Below are 13,116 nucleotides of genomic sequence, written 5' to 3'. Positions count from 1 at the left end.
CCAGGCACCCCTAAAGCTGCAGGCTTGTTGCTGCAGGGGTGAAATTGCTTTCAGATGACTGTTTCTCGTCGCTTCTTGCAGCTATAGCTGATTCTGGCCGCTTAGCATCATCCCATTGGCAGCGTACATTGCCAGCCTTTTCACATGATCAAATGTCTCATATTCCCCTGACTGCGCCGAGTCACACCTGCGAATGATACCATGTGACGCTTTCTTGCCAACATGGCCAGCTGCGGCTGCTCGATAATATTGAGCCATTTTTGACCAACAAGTCCCAGTAGACTACTGCTATTCGAAATATGGCAGCATTTCTACTGACTCCCGATACGTTTGTGCCGAGACGCGTGGTTGTATCGCATGGAGAGGGTTGCTCCACGGGCAGTCCCCCTGAATGAAGTAGATTTATAAATTGCCCACTCCACCTGTGCTGAGCTTCTCAATAACAATCATCCAATGCACAATCCTCAGCTTCTGCTTGCCGTTCTCAGCACCGTTATGATTGAACTGCAGGCCACTACCACTACCACGACGCCGCCGGGCTCGAGCTATACAATCAGTCCCACAGACGTGCCAAGCATCGTTGTGCCCGATTGTATCTGGAGGTCAGATCCAGCTGATACTAGTGCCAACCCACCGTATTTCAACGAGGTATTCACCTATTTTCGAATCAAGCAGCCCACCAAGCAATTCCCTGATATAGTGGCTGAACTGGAAAGCCCGCACCTCATCACGGTCCGACGGAACGACCCCAATGTGGCTCGTGAGGTCAAAACAATCACAGACCTGACGTACGTCTTCGGTCCTTCGAACTTACACCTGCCTCAAACAGGTCCGAATAATACGCTCTATGGTATTGATCTTTGCCAGGCAATTAAGGTCAAAAACAGTCAGGTCCTTGAGTTCAGTTGGGGTCTTCAGTGTCTCGACGGCCTTGCATGGGTTTGGCGCTTCCATACAAGCCATAAGCAAGGTTCCACTTGGCTGACTGGTGAGAAACTGATGATAGAGGATGTGGTATGCCCATGACGGCGCATTTACATATGAGCTGCATGTATGCGTCTTGAGCACGCTAACTTTCGATCAGATACTCTCCATCTTCACACTCGCTGCAGCGAAACTCTCATGCTGCTCAATTCCACATAGCTATGGTCATCCTGCCAGCCGAATGACTTTGCCTTCTGACGACTTGCACAGCCACTTGCACTCCAAACTGTACATCTACTTTTGCTTTGCAACCGTGCGCTTGCAAAAATGCCGAAATTGACCAAATCTTCAGGGGTATACTAGACTGACTCGACAGCGTCTTGACGTTGTCGGCTTAGTAATTGTAAGTCACCACAGCCAAACAGGCCTCTTGCACTATAAGTCCATCTCCTACCTCGTAGGATGTAAGCGATCAAATGTTAGCCAGCTGAACAACGTTGCTTCATAGCAGCATGGTCTGCTGTCAACTGCTGACTCGCTGATTGCAAGATGCCCTCGACTATCACTCGGTCAAGTTGATCTGCGATGCGTCGAAAGACTTGACCTTCCGGAGAGACTCAAAGAGCTTTGTTCCCCTTCTTGCTTCCTGATTTATGTTTGCGTTCGCCAAACAATTTCAGGGGTGCTCGTAAATAACCGCCGCTCCTTCGAACAGCTGCCACGTCAGCATTTGCAGTCTCCTCACTGATACCTTATTGATTCCTTTGAGCCATCTTTGCTGTGTACTTCGACACACAAGTAGAGCTTTCTAAAAACCTCTGAGAGCATCATCAACATGGCTATCGGCTTCCAGCGATACTCCATCTTTGTGTTGATCACAGCATTGATCACCACACTCTACCTCAATTATCAGCGCAACTCGATACGCAAAGTCAAGGTCATCATCAAGAACTGCAAGGTGGGTGCGAGCACCTTTGACCACAGCGGACAGCCGATGCACCACCCATGCTACTTCCCACTAAGCATGGACTCGCCCGGTGGCCTGCCAACGCTCGGCAAAGAGGTGTGCCCTGATACTGACTCAGAGGAAGCAGTCAAGGCTTTGGAGAGCCTACACTGCGTCTACGCCGTCAAGCACGTGGCAACTGGCGTGCGTTCACATCTTGGCTGCTATCACAAGGACGACAAGTCGTTGAAATTCCCACCATGCCTGAAGGAAACATGCCGTATCGAGGAGTGGACCGGCCAAAAGATTCACCCTACATTCAAGCAGTATCACGCCGTGTGCGGTTATCCTGTCGACCCCGAGTTGATTCATCCAATTGAACCTGTGAGGGCAAAGGTCTTGAAAGAGGTCAAGAATTGATGGCCATCACTTGGCGCAGATAGAACATGAGCAAGAGCAGAATTCAAAAGTACTACAGTCCTGCTTGTTTCACTTGATTGCGTAGATGTAGCGATCCATCGCCTCCCTGAAGCGAACCTTGTACTGCTTGGGCGTGACGACAGTCGGCTTGCTAGAGCCCCCTCCTACGAGCCCGCGCTCCTTAACCCAACTTTCCAACTTTTTGTCCCATGTGTATGTGCGAATGAAGTCGATGATGCCCACGACAAGCTCATGTTTATCATCGTCGATGCCGACGACGAGTGAGTAATCCATGACATTGTTTTGTGCAAGGAATAGCGTGTCGTTGTGCAGGGCTGATTTGAGGAACCGTCGAGCATGGTCGCGCACGAACAGCGGATTCTCGGAGACAACTATTGTTAGCTGGCCCATGCGAAAGTTTGACTTACGTTCGACAAAGTTCTCATCCAGCAGAACCTCATTCTCCTTGCCCGTTTGCTGAACCTTGCGATTGCGCATGCTGCCTTTCAAGTCAAAGATTCTGCTGGTCTTTCGCTTGTAAAATAGGTTCTCCATGACCATGACGTCCATTTTGAAGAATTTGCCTGTGACTGGGTTCTTGCTTGTGATCTGATAGAAGCCTAGAATCTTGCACAAGCAGGTGGGTAAACCTTGAAAGAAGCTTTCGGCCATGTACTCAAAGTAGTTTGGCGCGAATTTGAGGAACTGTTCTGTCTCCATCTTTGTCATTTGCTTGACAATGAGGCGATCGTCCAGAGTCTTGAGGAACGCCGCACCGGATTTGCCACCGGAAGAATCAAACTTGACGCAACGGGAGAGAGAAGCCACGTAATTGTCATCACAACCACAGAAGCGTCGGAGTGCATCGAATTGTTCAGCGAAAAAGATGCGAGAGGCCAGTCTGACCCCAGCTTTGCTACCAGAACCTCCCCAGCTAAATCGCATGTGTGTTCCGGTCGCATTCTTCAAAGTGTTGTGTATACGCTGGTCCTCTGGTTTCAAGTTTGATCGCATATTGTTCAGATCGTCTTGTGCAGGTTTACGCCGCGCGGCTTCTCGCAGAGCGGCAATCTCAGCAATATATTCTTCTGCACTTAACGTAAACGCAATCAGAGAGCTTGGTTCATCTTCCCGAATCACCACATCGCTTTCCAAGAACATGTGCTCGGATGGCGGCAATGGATATTCCAGTGCCGTCCAAGCACTGGAAGATCGATCTGCCCAAAAGTTGGACAATGTCTTGAGCAAAGTCGATCGTTCGGCAGCGGGCACCAGGCCAGTCGACATATCGGACTCTTGCCGCTGCACCACTACTTTCCTCGCATCACCAGGGCTGACGCTCTCGGTCTCGCTGATTCCCTCGTCGAGTTCCTTGCAGCCTGGGTCAGGCCCAAGGTGTTGCTCCGGAATTTGCTCTGTAGACACTACTCCCACAATGTTTGGTTGAAGAAGCGGGGTCGACTTTGGAGTGTTCTCGCCTGTCGCCGGATTGCTGATGAGAATGGGCTCTGCATTGTAGTCGAGCAACGGTTCGAGGTTCGGGTCCTCATCATCAGATTCATCGACTGCGTCATCGACATTGTTGAAAACGGCAACCTTGGGCTTGGAAGTGGCGACTGCAAAGGTAGGACGACCACGAGAGCTGAGGAGTTTACGTGCCTTGAGACGTTCCTTCTCGAATTCGCGCGAGAGTTGATCGAAGTGTTTTGCCAGACTGGATACCTTTGTTTCTCCAGCTTTATTCTTTTGCGGTGTATCCTTGTACACAGAGCTAAATCGCTTCTGCTCCTGCCAGCGCTTTTCCACAGATCCTACGATAGCTTCGCCAAGGTCTTGAATCTGCTTGCTCAGGACGTGGGAGCCTGACGTCGACTTTTTGCGCAGATGCCAGACTTCATTCATGGTAGATCTCGGAACCGGGATGCCACTAGGGCCGTGCTTGAGGTCAACAGAAGAAGTGCGTGATGAGGCCTGCGAGCCAGCCGGTCGGTGCATAGGCACAACATCCTCAGACTTGGTCCGCAATAGTCCTGCCGGCTTGGGTAATTCCGAGTATTCAGCCTTTGTAGCATTCAAGTCGGGTATAATATTTGCTCGTGCAAGATCCAGGCTCTCAGCATCTGAAGCGGCCTCGACCCGTGGTTTCACCAAGTCCTCATACACGCGGCGAGGGTGGAATCCTTTTGGTTCCTCATCATGCTCGCCAATGACAGGCATAGAAGCTACTGGGTGAATGACTTTCTCCGGCGCCGGCTTGGCCTTTTCTGCCACACCTGTCTTCTCCGAGGTCTCATCTTTGTCGGGAGTCATGCCGACTGGCATACTGACGGATCGCTTCGCTTCAACGTCAACATCTTCTTCCGTCAGAGCAGGTCGGACGGACTCATCGGGCAAGAACAGCTTCTTGAGGTGCGCTGTAGTGAGCCTCCTGATGTCCTTCTCTGATGGCAGATACAGGCGCTCCAGCTCTTCAAAGGTCTGGTTCCACTGAGTCACCTTTTCTTGCGTCGCCCTCAGAGCTCGATTGAGGCAGAGATAGTCGAGAGGTGGCGAATTGTCATGGATTTCTTGCAAGAGATTGGCCAGATAGACACGCTCGTCTTTTGCCTGTTGTCGCATGATGGCAATGTCCGCCTTATAAGCCTCCGTCTGTTCAATCACTAGCGTCTCAGCATTCATATTGTACAGCCGGAACTCGAGCGAGTCATAGAAGACAGAGATTTTGAATTGCAGTGACTTGAATTCCTCATTCTTGAGGCGGATGAACCCCTCTGGTTTCCAATCGATACGTGGTTGTGGTACCGAGAGCGCCATGATTTCGATTGGGTCGTAGTCAAAGCGGACTGCCATGTCACGGAAACCGAAGTAGCGAACATGGTCTCTGCACAAGTTGTGAGGACAATCTTCGATGCGCACACACAAGTCCTTGTCGTAAAAGGTCAACTCCAGGTATTTGCCAAACGAATATGCCCACGAGTTATCGGACATGGGCACGAGCGGGCTGGTGATTTTACACTGTTTGCAATAGCTCCACATCAGAATGGTGTCCTGCATGCCTGGCAAATGACAAGGAAAAGGCTCTGTGACCACAGTCACGCGCGCCTCTGCATGGACATAACTGCGATGATGATCCATATTGCGGCGCTGACATAAGACAGTAGGGCACGGGTGCATAGCAGCAATAATACATTCTTCCACGTATTGACCAAGTGGATACTCATTGTAGGTGTCCTTGTAATACTCAATGACTTCAGTCTGTGGTAGACTGCATGGCGTTCCCGACTCTGTGCACACAGTAGAGTACAAGACGGAAATAGACTGGCGCGTCCATGGGCTGGTCAACTCTGGATTCTGATCAAGCAAACTTTCCCACTGATTTTTGACATGCTCCAACTCCTGTTGCAGCCGACTGGCTTCTGCTGCTTGCACAATTTGTCGTACATTTCGCTGCTGTTCAGTGCTCAGATCCGAAATATCATCCAGATTGTTGCCATACAGCAGCTTCGATTCGTGGTCAGTGAGCTCTTGGCTATCGCTCTTCTCGAGAAGCATCTTGTGACGCTCGAGACGCGTCTCAAGATCATACGCCTTGCGGAGAATGTACGGCGGTTCAAATTGCACGCCCGGCGACGATGACAAGATGCGATGCTCAAACAGCTCAATCATTTTGCTGAAAGGTTTGCCACGCAGCGCTTCGCCGGACGAAGCGTCCAATAGGTTGAGGTCATCGGTATTTTGCAAAGCAAGGAAAGATTCCGGTGCGCGTTGTATTGCATGTTGATCCTTGACAAGACTCGCTTCCAGCTTCTGATTGTACACGACAAAGATCATCAGCTCCATGATGCGTTTGATACTTTCAAGCGTCGACATGGGAGCTCCTCGTAAAACCACTGTGCAGCCGAGATCTGGTGGACAACCCTGAATAAACATATAAGTCTTCTTGAAGGGCTTTGGCGGTTCATAATTGATGAAGGTCTTGACACTGAAGCTATCGCATTTTCCCACGCGAGGATGGAAAGCGAGACGATCCACGGATGTGATGATGTCCGCACCAGTCAACTCTGCGACAATAGCCATCACTGTGGGTTTGACACCGTAAGCAACTGCGACATTGTTCTCGAGCAGGTATTCCAACGCAAGGCCGCTGACGCTTCGATCAATCAGAACCAGCGACGGCCGTAGATCCATCATGCGACTCACCAAATTCTGGAGATATTCCTTTTCTTGAGCAATGATTGGTTCGAGAGACATGAGCTGCGAGTCTGCTCGATGATACTCTAAAGGGAACGAGATGAGCATGATGCGCGGGTTATCAATATGCCTGGCCATGCGCTTGTGTGCGAGCTTATTGGTGAAGACAGCTCCTGAGATGAACTGCGTCTGGCTCATCTTTGCTCCTGGAATACGTTTGATCTTGACATAATTGTTGATGTAGGCGCTTGCTCCTTCTTTGACCTTTGGTCGGATGTTTTCAGCAACAAGCGTCAAGATGGGAGAAAGCGTCCTCTCCCAAGACTCGATGTCTTCCACATGAGCGTCTTTCAGGAGCTGATGTAGCAGACCTTTGACGTGTGCGCGGCCAATGAGATTCAACTCAGTCACTTGCGTCTGTACTGACGTTGTGTTGGACGTGCTCCTTGTACGGCCGCGAGAGGCGTCCAACTGTCCTGGTGTAGACGGACCAGATCGACCATGCACAGAGAGATGGCGTATCATGGACCTCGATTTAGTCCTGGCTTGTGCACCTACGCCGCGTCGTTTCGACTTTCGAGACTCGCCATTCTCTTGATTTGCTAAGGAATAAGGCGACTCTCTGTAACTTCCGTGGCGCGAAGATTTGCTCCGTGCTAGACCAGTGCTGCCGGTCTTGACCGTACTAGACCAACCCTCTTCATCACTTGGTGACCGGAAGCTTTGAGGGGAATCTTGTTGCGACTCAGTTGGCATTTGCTCAAAAGATGGCGTTCGGGAAGGTGCCTGGAAGGTATTGCGGCGCTTGAAGGGCCTCGTGACATTGAGTCCACCAAGGAGCCCATGTTTCCACGGCGCAGCGGCCTGAGACGAAGCAGGGTGACTAGATACCTCAGATTCGCTTGCCGTATGCGGTAAACTCGGTCGGCGGGATTGCTTGGCAGGCGACGCCACAGCAGCAAGTTGGATGTTGGGTATTTCCAACCGCTTGGATCCCTCCCTCTCATCAGCAGCCATCCTCGTTGCTGGAATAGCCATGAGTGGAGTTCTGACTGGCTTCAAATTATTGGGCATTGTGAAGGGGCCTTGCGATGACGGAGACATTTCCATTGGGACCGAGGTGTCGAGACGAAGCTGGGGTCGATCTGTCCGTTCGGCTTCTTGATTGCTTTGATCTGATGGTCTGACTGTGTACTCATTCAAGATACGGTTGCAGGTTTTGCAAGTTCGGAAGCTTTCATCATGACCGATGCGCTGGCCAGTGGTCCACGTCGTACAGTTGCTGCAGAAGATGCACAAACATAGCCTACAATGATGCTTTCGCCTGAATGCTAAAGTAAGAAAGAGTCAGACCAAGGGGGTTGACTTACTCGTAAAGACCGCATCGCACAAGAAACATGCAGTGGCATTTTCATCTTTCATCCAGAACTTCTTGCTCAGGCGGCCGCTTCGAAGACGGTTGAGCACTGTTGAAATAGAATCTTCGCGCACAAGCGAAGGCCTGCGACTCTGCATCTGGGATGGCGTTGGCGGCATCTCAGATTCTGATGAGAGCTCGCGCTGCAAGGCGAATCCGAGGCCCATGACAGTAGAACTACCTGCGCCTTTGTCGACTCGAGAGCGAGCCGGACTTGACTGAGGAGAAGGCAGCGTTTCTTCAAGCATGACCACAGACTCTGCATTGACTTGTTGAACCACTGGCGGCGCTGTGACAGCAAGCGCGGCGCCAGTCTGCCCTGGTAGCATACGTTTCGCTCTTGGTTCAGTGCTTTGGTCGCGCTCTGAAGTGCGGACGCTGGCAGAGTTACTGACTGGAGCAGACTTCTGTGGGAAGGTGAAGCTGGACATGCCTGATCCGGAGGCCGTGTCTGGCTCAACAGATCTCTCGGACGCCGGTTGTTTGCCTCTATTGTGCTTGATGGCGTCCGGCGCTTCCTGCGCAGACTTAGCGGGCGATGATTCTGCACTCAAAACGTTCAAAGTTGCTGTGTTGACAATAGATGCGATCCGCTTGTGCATCTGCGTATAGAGCTTTCCGATTGTGGTGTCTTCCTCTTCCTGAGGAGGCGACGGAAAGGAGAAGAGATGCGGCGAACTGCCTTCGGATACATCCTGCATAGCTTGAGCATCTTTAGCCATACTGAACGCTGTGATACAGTGAATGAGGAGGAGGATGGGCTAGAATGCTGCGCGCATTTGTCGTCGACACAAGGCGATGCTTATATGAGCCGTCTGTTCCAGTATTGCTTCTATCCACTAAGCAGCGAGGGTCAGGCGACAAATATGCCCCTGGTGGCCATGCAAAACACCCTGGCAAGCGACAGCTAACCCCTTGAGAGTGCGTCTGTTTGGTGCTGCTGCGGGCGTTGCTCTTCGGCGCGCTTTCATCAATTCGACGCGACGGCGAGCTCGAGTGCGACCAGACTGAACACCGCGAACAGCAGGTCGGCCAGTGCAACTGCCAGCAGCTACTCGGGTCTATGAGAGGGTGAATCAGCTGCCAAGCTCAACTTTTCGATGGCTGCTGTACTGCATGGATGGCTCGAGGAAGATTTGTGCGCCAGGATTAGCGCTGCTAAAGCTTACAGGGTGCCTTTGGAGCGGACAAAGCCCTTGCAACTCCTCGAGTTCCTCAATTTCCGCTTCGAAAGGACGCCAGATAGCGAGCTGATCAATGGTTGGGTGTCTGATAGTCAAGTCAAGATCCCGTGTACCTTCACGAGAGAATGCGAGAAGAAAGTCATGGGAGAGACGGGCATGCGATTCACGCAACTTAGGGCTGCTATCATACACAATATCAAAGGCCATGTTGAGATCTTCTTGGAAGCCGGAAAAGATCAAGCGCGGCGAGCGAAAGCCAGGCTACTCATTTCGTCTTTCTCGGTCTTTAGTGGTATTGGTGAGCAGTTGTTCGGTGTACCCAAGGACTTCAACGTTTTGGTCCCAGCTAGAGAAGTGCTCAATACGCGCAAGGTTGGTAGCTTGCTACAGTCACAAGTGGCATCTCCTGCACAAGCCGATGAGGACGAGGAAATCCGCAGCCAGGCAAATGAATCTGATGACTCCCTAGACATCGGCGATGCCTCACCACAGCCATTCACACAAGCGCCAGCTGCAATGCTGAAGAAACTACCCTCAGGGCTCGCTAACATTGCGGTCAAGCCTGCTGTACCCGCCACTACATATCCACCGGCAATTGCAGCAATGGCGACGCAGTCCGTCAAAAAGACTGAGTCCCCAACACCAGCCCTAGCCACGCCAGCTGCGATTCAGCCCAGCCCAGCGGTCACGAGCTTACGCAGGGCTTTACAAGCGGAAGCTGCTCAAAAGACTCCCGCGAAGGCTGTACGCATGGACCTGAATGGCCAGTCCGCACCACCCATAAAACTAGGGACATCTCAGGAAGTTCCAATTGGAAAGGCCAAGGATTTATCCTCTTTACAACGTCCTGACTCCGAGCTCAATACTGTGGCACCTTCAACACCTCTCGTTGCTCCGATTGCTGCCAAAGCTGCTCCTCCTGCAAGCGCTATCGCGGCGAAGCTCAGTTCCTCTCAAGCTACGCCTTTGCAAAAGATGGAGCCTCAGTTTACCCAAGTGGCCTTGGCTGCCCCCGCCAAGGTAGAAGCACGCACCAAGTCGCCGCCGCCGCCGCCACAATCGCCCGGAGTCGCCGCTCAGGTCGAAGAGCTAGAGATACCTCGAACTAGCGTTCCATCTGGAAGTCAAGTTGCAGAAGCGGGAGAGGCAGCAGAGCCTGTCGCTCCACGCGTGACGAGAGTCCTGATTCACGAAGGCTGGTCTGATTTCCAAGACTTGACTTACTATGACCAAACCATTCCTGTCGATCAAGTTGCAGTGCTCGAGAGCGAAGACTGCTGGAGGCCTGAAGGCAATTATAAGATTGAGGCGATCAAGCACGTTTCCAAGAAGGCCAAGGAAGCTGCTGCTGCAAAGGTCGCTGCAGATGCACTGAAGCAATCTTTAGAAGCTGCCAGGAAACACACTGCTGCAAGTCTGAAAACGACAGAAGAATCTGCACAGGATGACGGTGATGATGTCGAGCTCCCTGCATCACAATGGGAGCTTTCGCCGTCGCCGCCACCTAGAAGAGGCCACAATAGCCCGCCACCTCACTCGTCCCCTAGTGAGCCTGATTCGCCTGTCGCTTCGAAACCCGACTCTGTCGCTCCCTTCATCCCCGGCAGGCTGCATGGTGATGACACGAACGAGCTGACAAATGCTGCTGCTCCTGCAAGCAGTCCGATAGCAACAGCTGTCCATGCGAGTTACGCTGACCAGGATCTTGGTGTTCCGCTTGGTCAAGGTGGCCGCCACATACCGGCTCCAGTTCACTCGCACGATGATAGCGATGAGGGCGAAACGTACAAGACGAGGCAATCTTTCGTGCCATTGCCTGGTTCAGTCATGGAGACTCAGTCATTGCCGACGCAAGTGTCATATCCTGACGACAGCAGTAGCAGTGAAGATGAGTTCCTTGACCCTGCCCAGCCGAAGCGTATGCAGGCCCAATTGCAATCTGTTAATAAGGATGTCGAGCCCACTGATATCACCACGACACAAATGGCAACGCATGCAAAGATCCCTTCTGGCTCGGTCCCTATGGGACGAGAAACCTTATCGGTCGAAGCAGCGGATGAGCCTGCCGATACTACTGAGGCAATCCAGCAGGTCGCGGGCGTCGCTTCACCTGTGCGACCTGAGTATCGCCCAGCACCTAGCATGCATACACCGCCCTCGTCTGGCCAGGGCAAGAGCAGCATGCCGACGCCGCCTGATGATGGCGATCTGTCTCGCGAGCTCGCCTCTGACGTGCAGATGATGGACGCCGAGAATCCAGCAGTGCTGGTTTCTGAGGAGGCCAAGACTGGTGATGTCCACAAAACAGACTCGGACACCATCATGCGTGACGCAAACGAAACTGCCACTTTGTTCGCTACGCAAAAGGCTACTTCACCACTTGCGTCGATCACGTCGACCAAAAGCCAGTCATCTCAAGCGCAAGCTGCTGGCAGCGATGTGCCATATACGCAAGCTCCAAGGCGACTTTCTCCTGTCCTTCAGTCTCAAACGCCACAGCCTGCTGCTACGCAATTACAGCCTCAAAATTTGAGGCCGTCGTCTCCCGTCAAAGAGACACAGAGGGTCAGCACCGAGGCGCGTACGTTGCAAACACAAGGAGAGAGGGAAGCGAGTACGCAGCAGTCGCGCAAGGCTTCTTCTCCCTCGAGTCCCACACGTGTACGCGTGATGATGCCACCAGCTGGCGACCGTTACCGTGCTGTCTTTGCCAGCTCGCCAGTCGCAGAATCCACACCATTCGAGAGTGCCGCTGTTGTGAGAACCACAACAAACACTGCGGTTGCAAGAACAGATGGGCAGCAAACAGTTGTTGAGCAGCAAATAGTGACAGAGGTGGAGCAGTCTTCCTTGGAGTCTGGAGCGGATGCCGGCGCAACTACTCAACAGGCTCATGCTGACCTTGTCACTCAGCCTTCCGTCGAGGTGACTGTCCTTATGGATACAGTCATGCAAGTGCAGTCTGCTCCGACACAAGAGGAAGCAGAGCACGCGGAAGCTACTCCCAGGCAACATGTGTCGATCAGCAATGTGCAAGAGACGCCGTCATGGGAGCTGGAGGAGCGGCGAAATCTGTCAACAAGCAACAAGTCTGGGCTTCCTGCGCGGACGCAAGGTTCGGCCGTTGGCAAGGCTCTCAAGCCGGCTGATGATATTTCTGCTTCTCAAGTGGTACGACACACTGTGCTGCTCAAGGATAGTTTGCAGAAGCTCAGAAAGGTTGCTGGCAAAGCGAATGATAATGGTCGGTTGACGGCAAGCGATTTGGTCAAGCAAGGTCGGCAAGACTTTAAGCGAATGCAGGGACATTTGAAGGACACTGAGTGGGCAGAACTGTCGGATGCAAGTGTAGACGATATCTTGGCGGAGAATCCCTCGCTACCTGCTCCATCATCGGTGCAGCGGCCTATTGTGCTTGACAGCGAGTCTGAGACTGATACAGCAGCTCGAGACAATGTCGGTGAGAACTCAGACATGGACGACGAAGAAGACCGTCTCGCTGCTGCCTCACTCAAGGGATCCGAAAAGATGACGCGGATTTATGACAACAAAATTGCTCCATCACAAGAACAAGCTCATTCGCAAACATCCGTGCTGACATCGCCCGGCATTGTGACTCGTCCCTCATTCCCGCTACGTGCCCGGAAACAGAAGCGGCGCATCGAGGAAATCGCGTCATCCGACTCAGATGAACGGATTGAGGGGCCCTCCCGCAAGAAGCATGCTGTTGCCAATGCTGTTGACGACGAGGAGATGGAGTTGGAATCGCTTGGCATTGACATGGAAGCGGAGCTAGAGGAAGCTGCCAACCTTGATATACCCTGGTGGCTCGATGAAGAGACTAGGCCGACGCGACCGAATGAAGAGAATACGCCGATGCGATTGCTGCTAGCATCGACCTTTTCGAACAAAGCGCAAGCGGTCAAGAAACCTTGCAGTGTGTTTGACTGGGAGTGGATGTTGGAAGCTGCTGATGAGAGAAAAGTCGCTACAGTCTGAATGGTCATTAGTCATACATAAAATCATTTGCTTCT

The 13,116-nt window shown here is 52.2% G+C and overlaps 4 protein-coding genes across 4 annotated transcripts; 3 read left to right on the top strand and 1 right to left on the bottom strand.

Moving 5' to 3' along the window:
* The first annotated feature begins 4 nt into the window (after window positions 1-4).
* Window positions 5-1,512, top strand: BCR37DRAFT_15068 (uncharacterized protein). Its single transcript, XM_040866102.1, has 2 exons — window positions 5-1,014; window positions 1,085-1,512. Exons 1-2 carry the CDS (start codon window positions 454-456, stop codon window positions 1,262-1,264), a joined length of 741 nt encoding a protein of 246 aa, XP_040728355.1. The 5' UTR covers window positions 5-453; the 3' UTR covers window positions 1,265-1,512.
* A 247-nt stretch (window positions 1,513-1,759) lies between these two features.
* BCR37DRAFT_385127 (uncharacterized protein) lies at window positions 1,760-2,290 on the top strand (the record flags this gene model as incomplete). Its single annotated transcript, XM_040870322.1, has 1 exon — window positions 1,760-2,290. The coding sequence occupies one exon, from the start codon at window positions 1,760-1,762 to the stop codon at window positions 2,288-2,290; it is 531 nt and encodes a 176-aa protein (XP_040728354.1).
* A 69-nt stretch (window positions 2,291-2,359) lies between these two features.
* On the bottom strand, window positions 2,360-7,006 carry BCR37DRAFT_342278 (uncharacterized protein; the record flags this gene model as incomplete). The annotated part of the gene is made up of 2 exons (XM_040867422.1): window positions 2,360-2,682; window positions 2,719-7,006. 2 exons carry the CDS (start codon window positions 7,004-7,006, stop codon window positions 2,360-2,362), a joined length of 4,611 nt encoding a protein of 1,536 aa, XP_040728353.1.
* A 1,893-nt stretch (window positions 7,007-8,899) lies between these two features.
* BCR37DRAFT_375767 (uncharacterized protein) lies at window positions 8,900-13,115 on the top strand. The gene has a single exon (XM_040868453.1). It carries the CDS (start codon window positions 8,999-9,001, stop codon window positions 13,079-13,081), a length of 4,083 nt encoding a protein of 1,360 aa, XP_040728352.1. The 5' UTR covers window positions 8,900-8,998; the 3' UTR covers window positions 13,082-13,115.
* Window position 13,116: the final 1 nt, after the last annotated feature.

This window comes from Protomyces lactucae-debilis, assembly GCF_002105105.1.
Source record: "Protomyces lactucae-debilis strain 12-1054 chromosome Unknown BCR37scaffold_1, whole genome shotgun sequence".
Classification (NCBI taxonomy): Eukaryota; Fungi; Ascomycota; class Taphrinomycetes; order Taphrinales; family Protomycetaceae; genus Protomyces; species Protomyces lactucae-debilis.
Note: the sequence above shows the minus strand (reverse complement) of the source record. Positions and strands in the feature narration are given on the sequence as shown.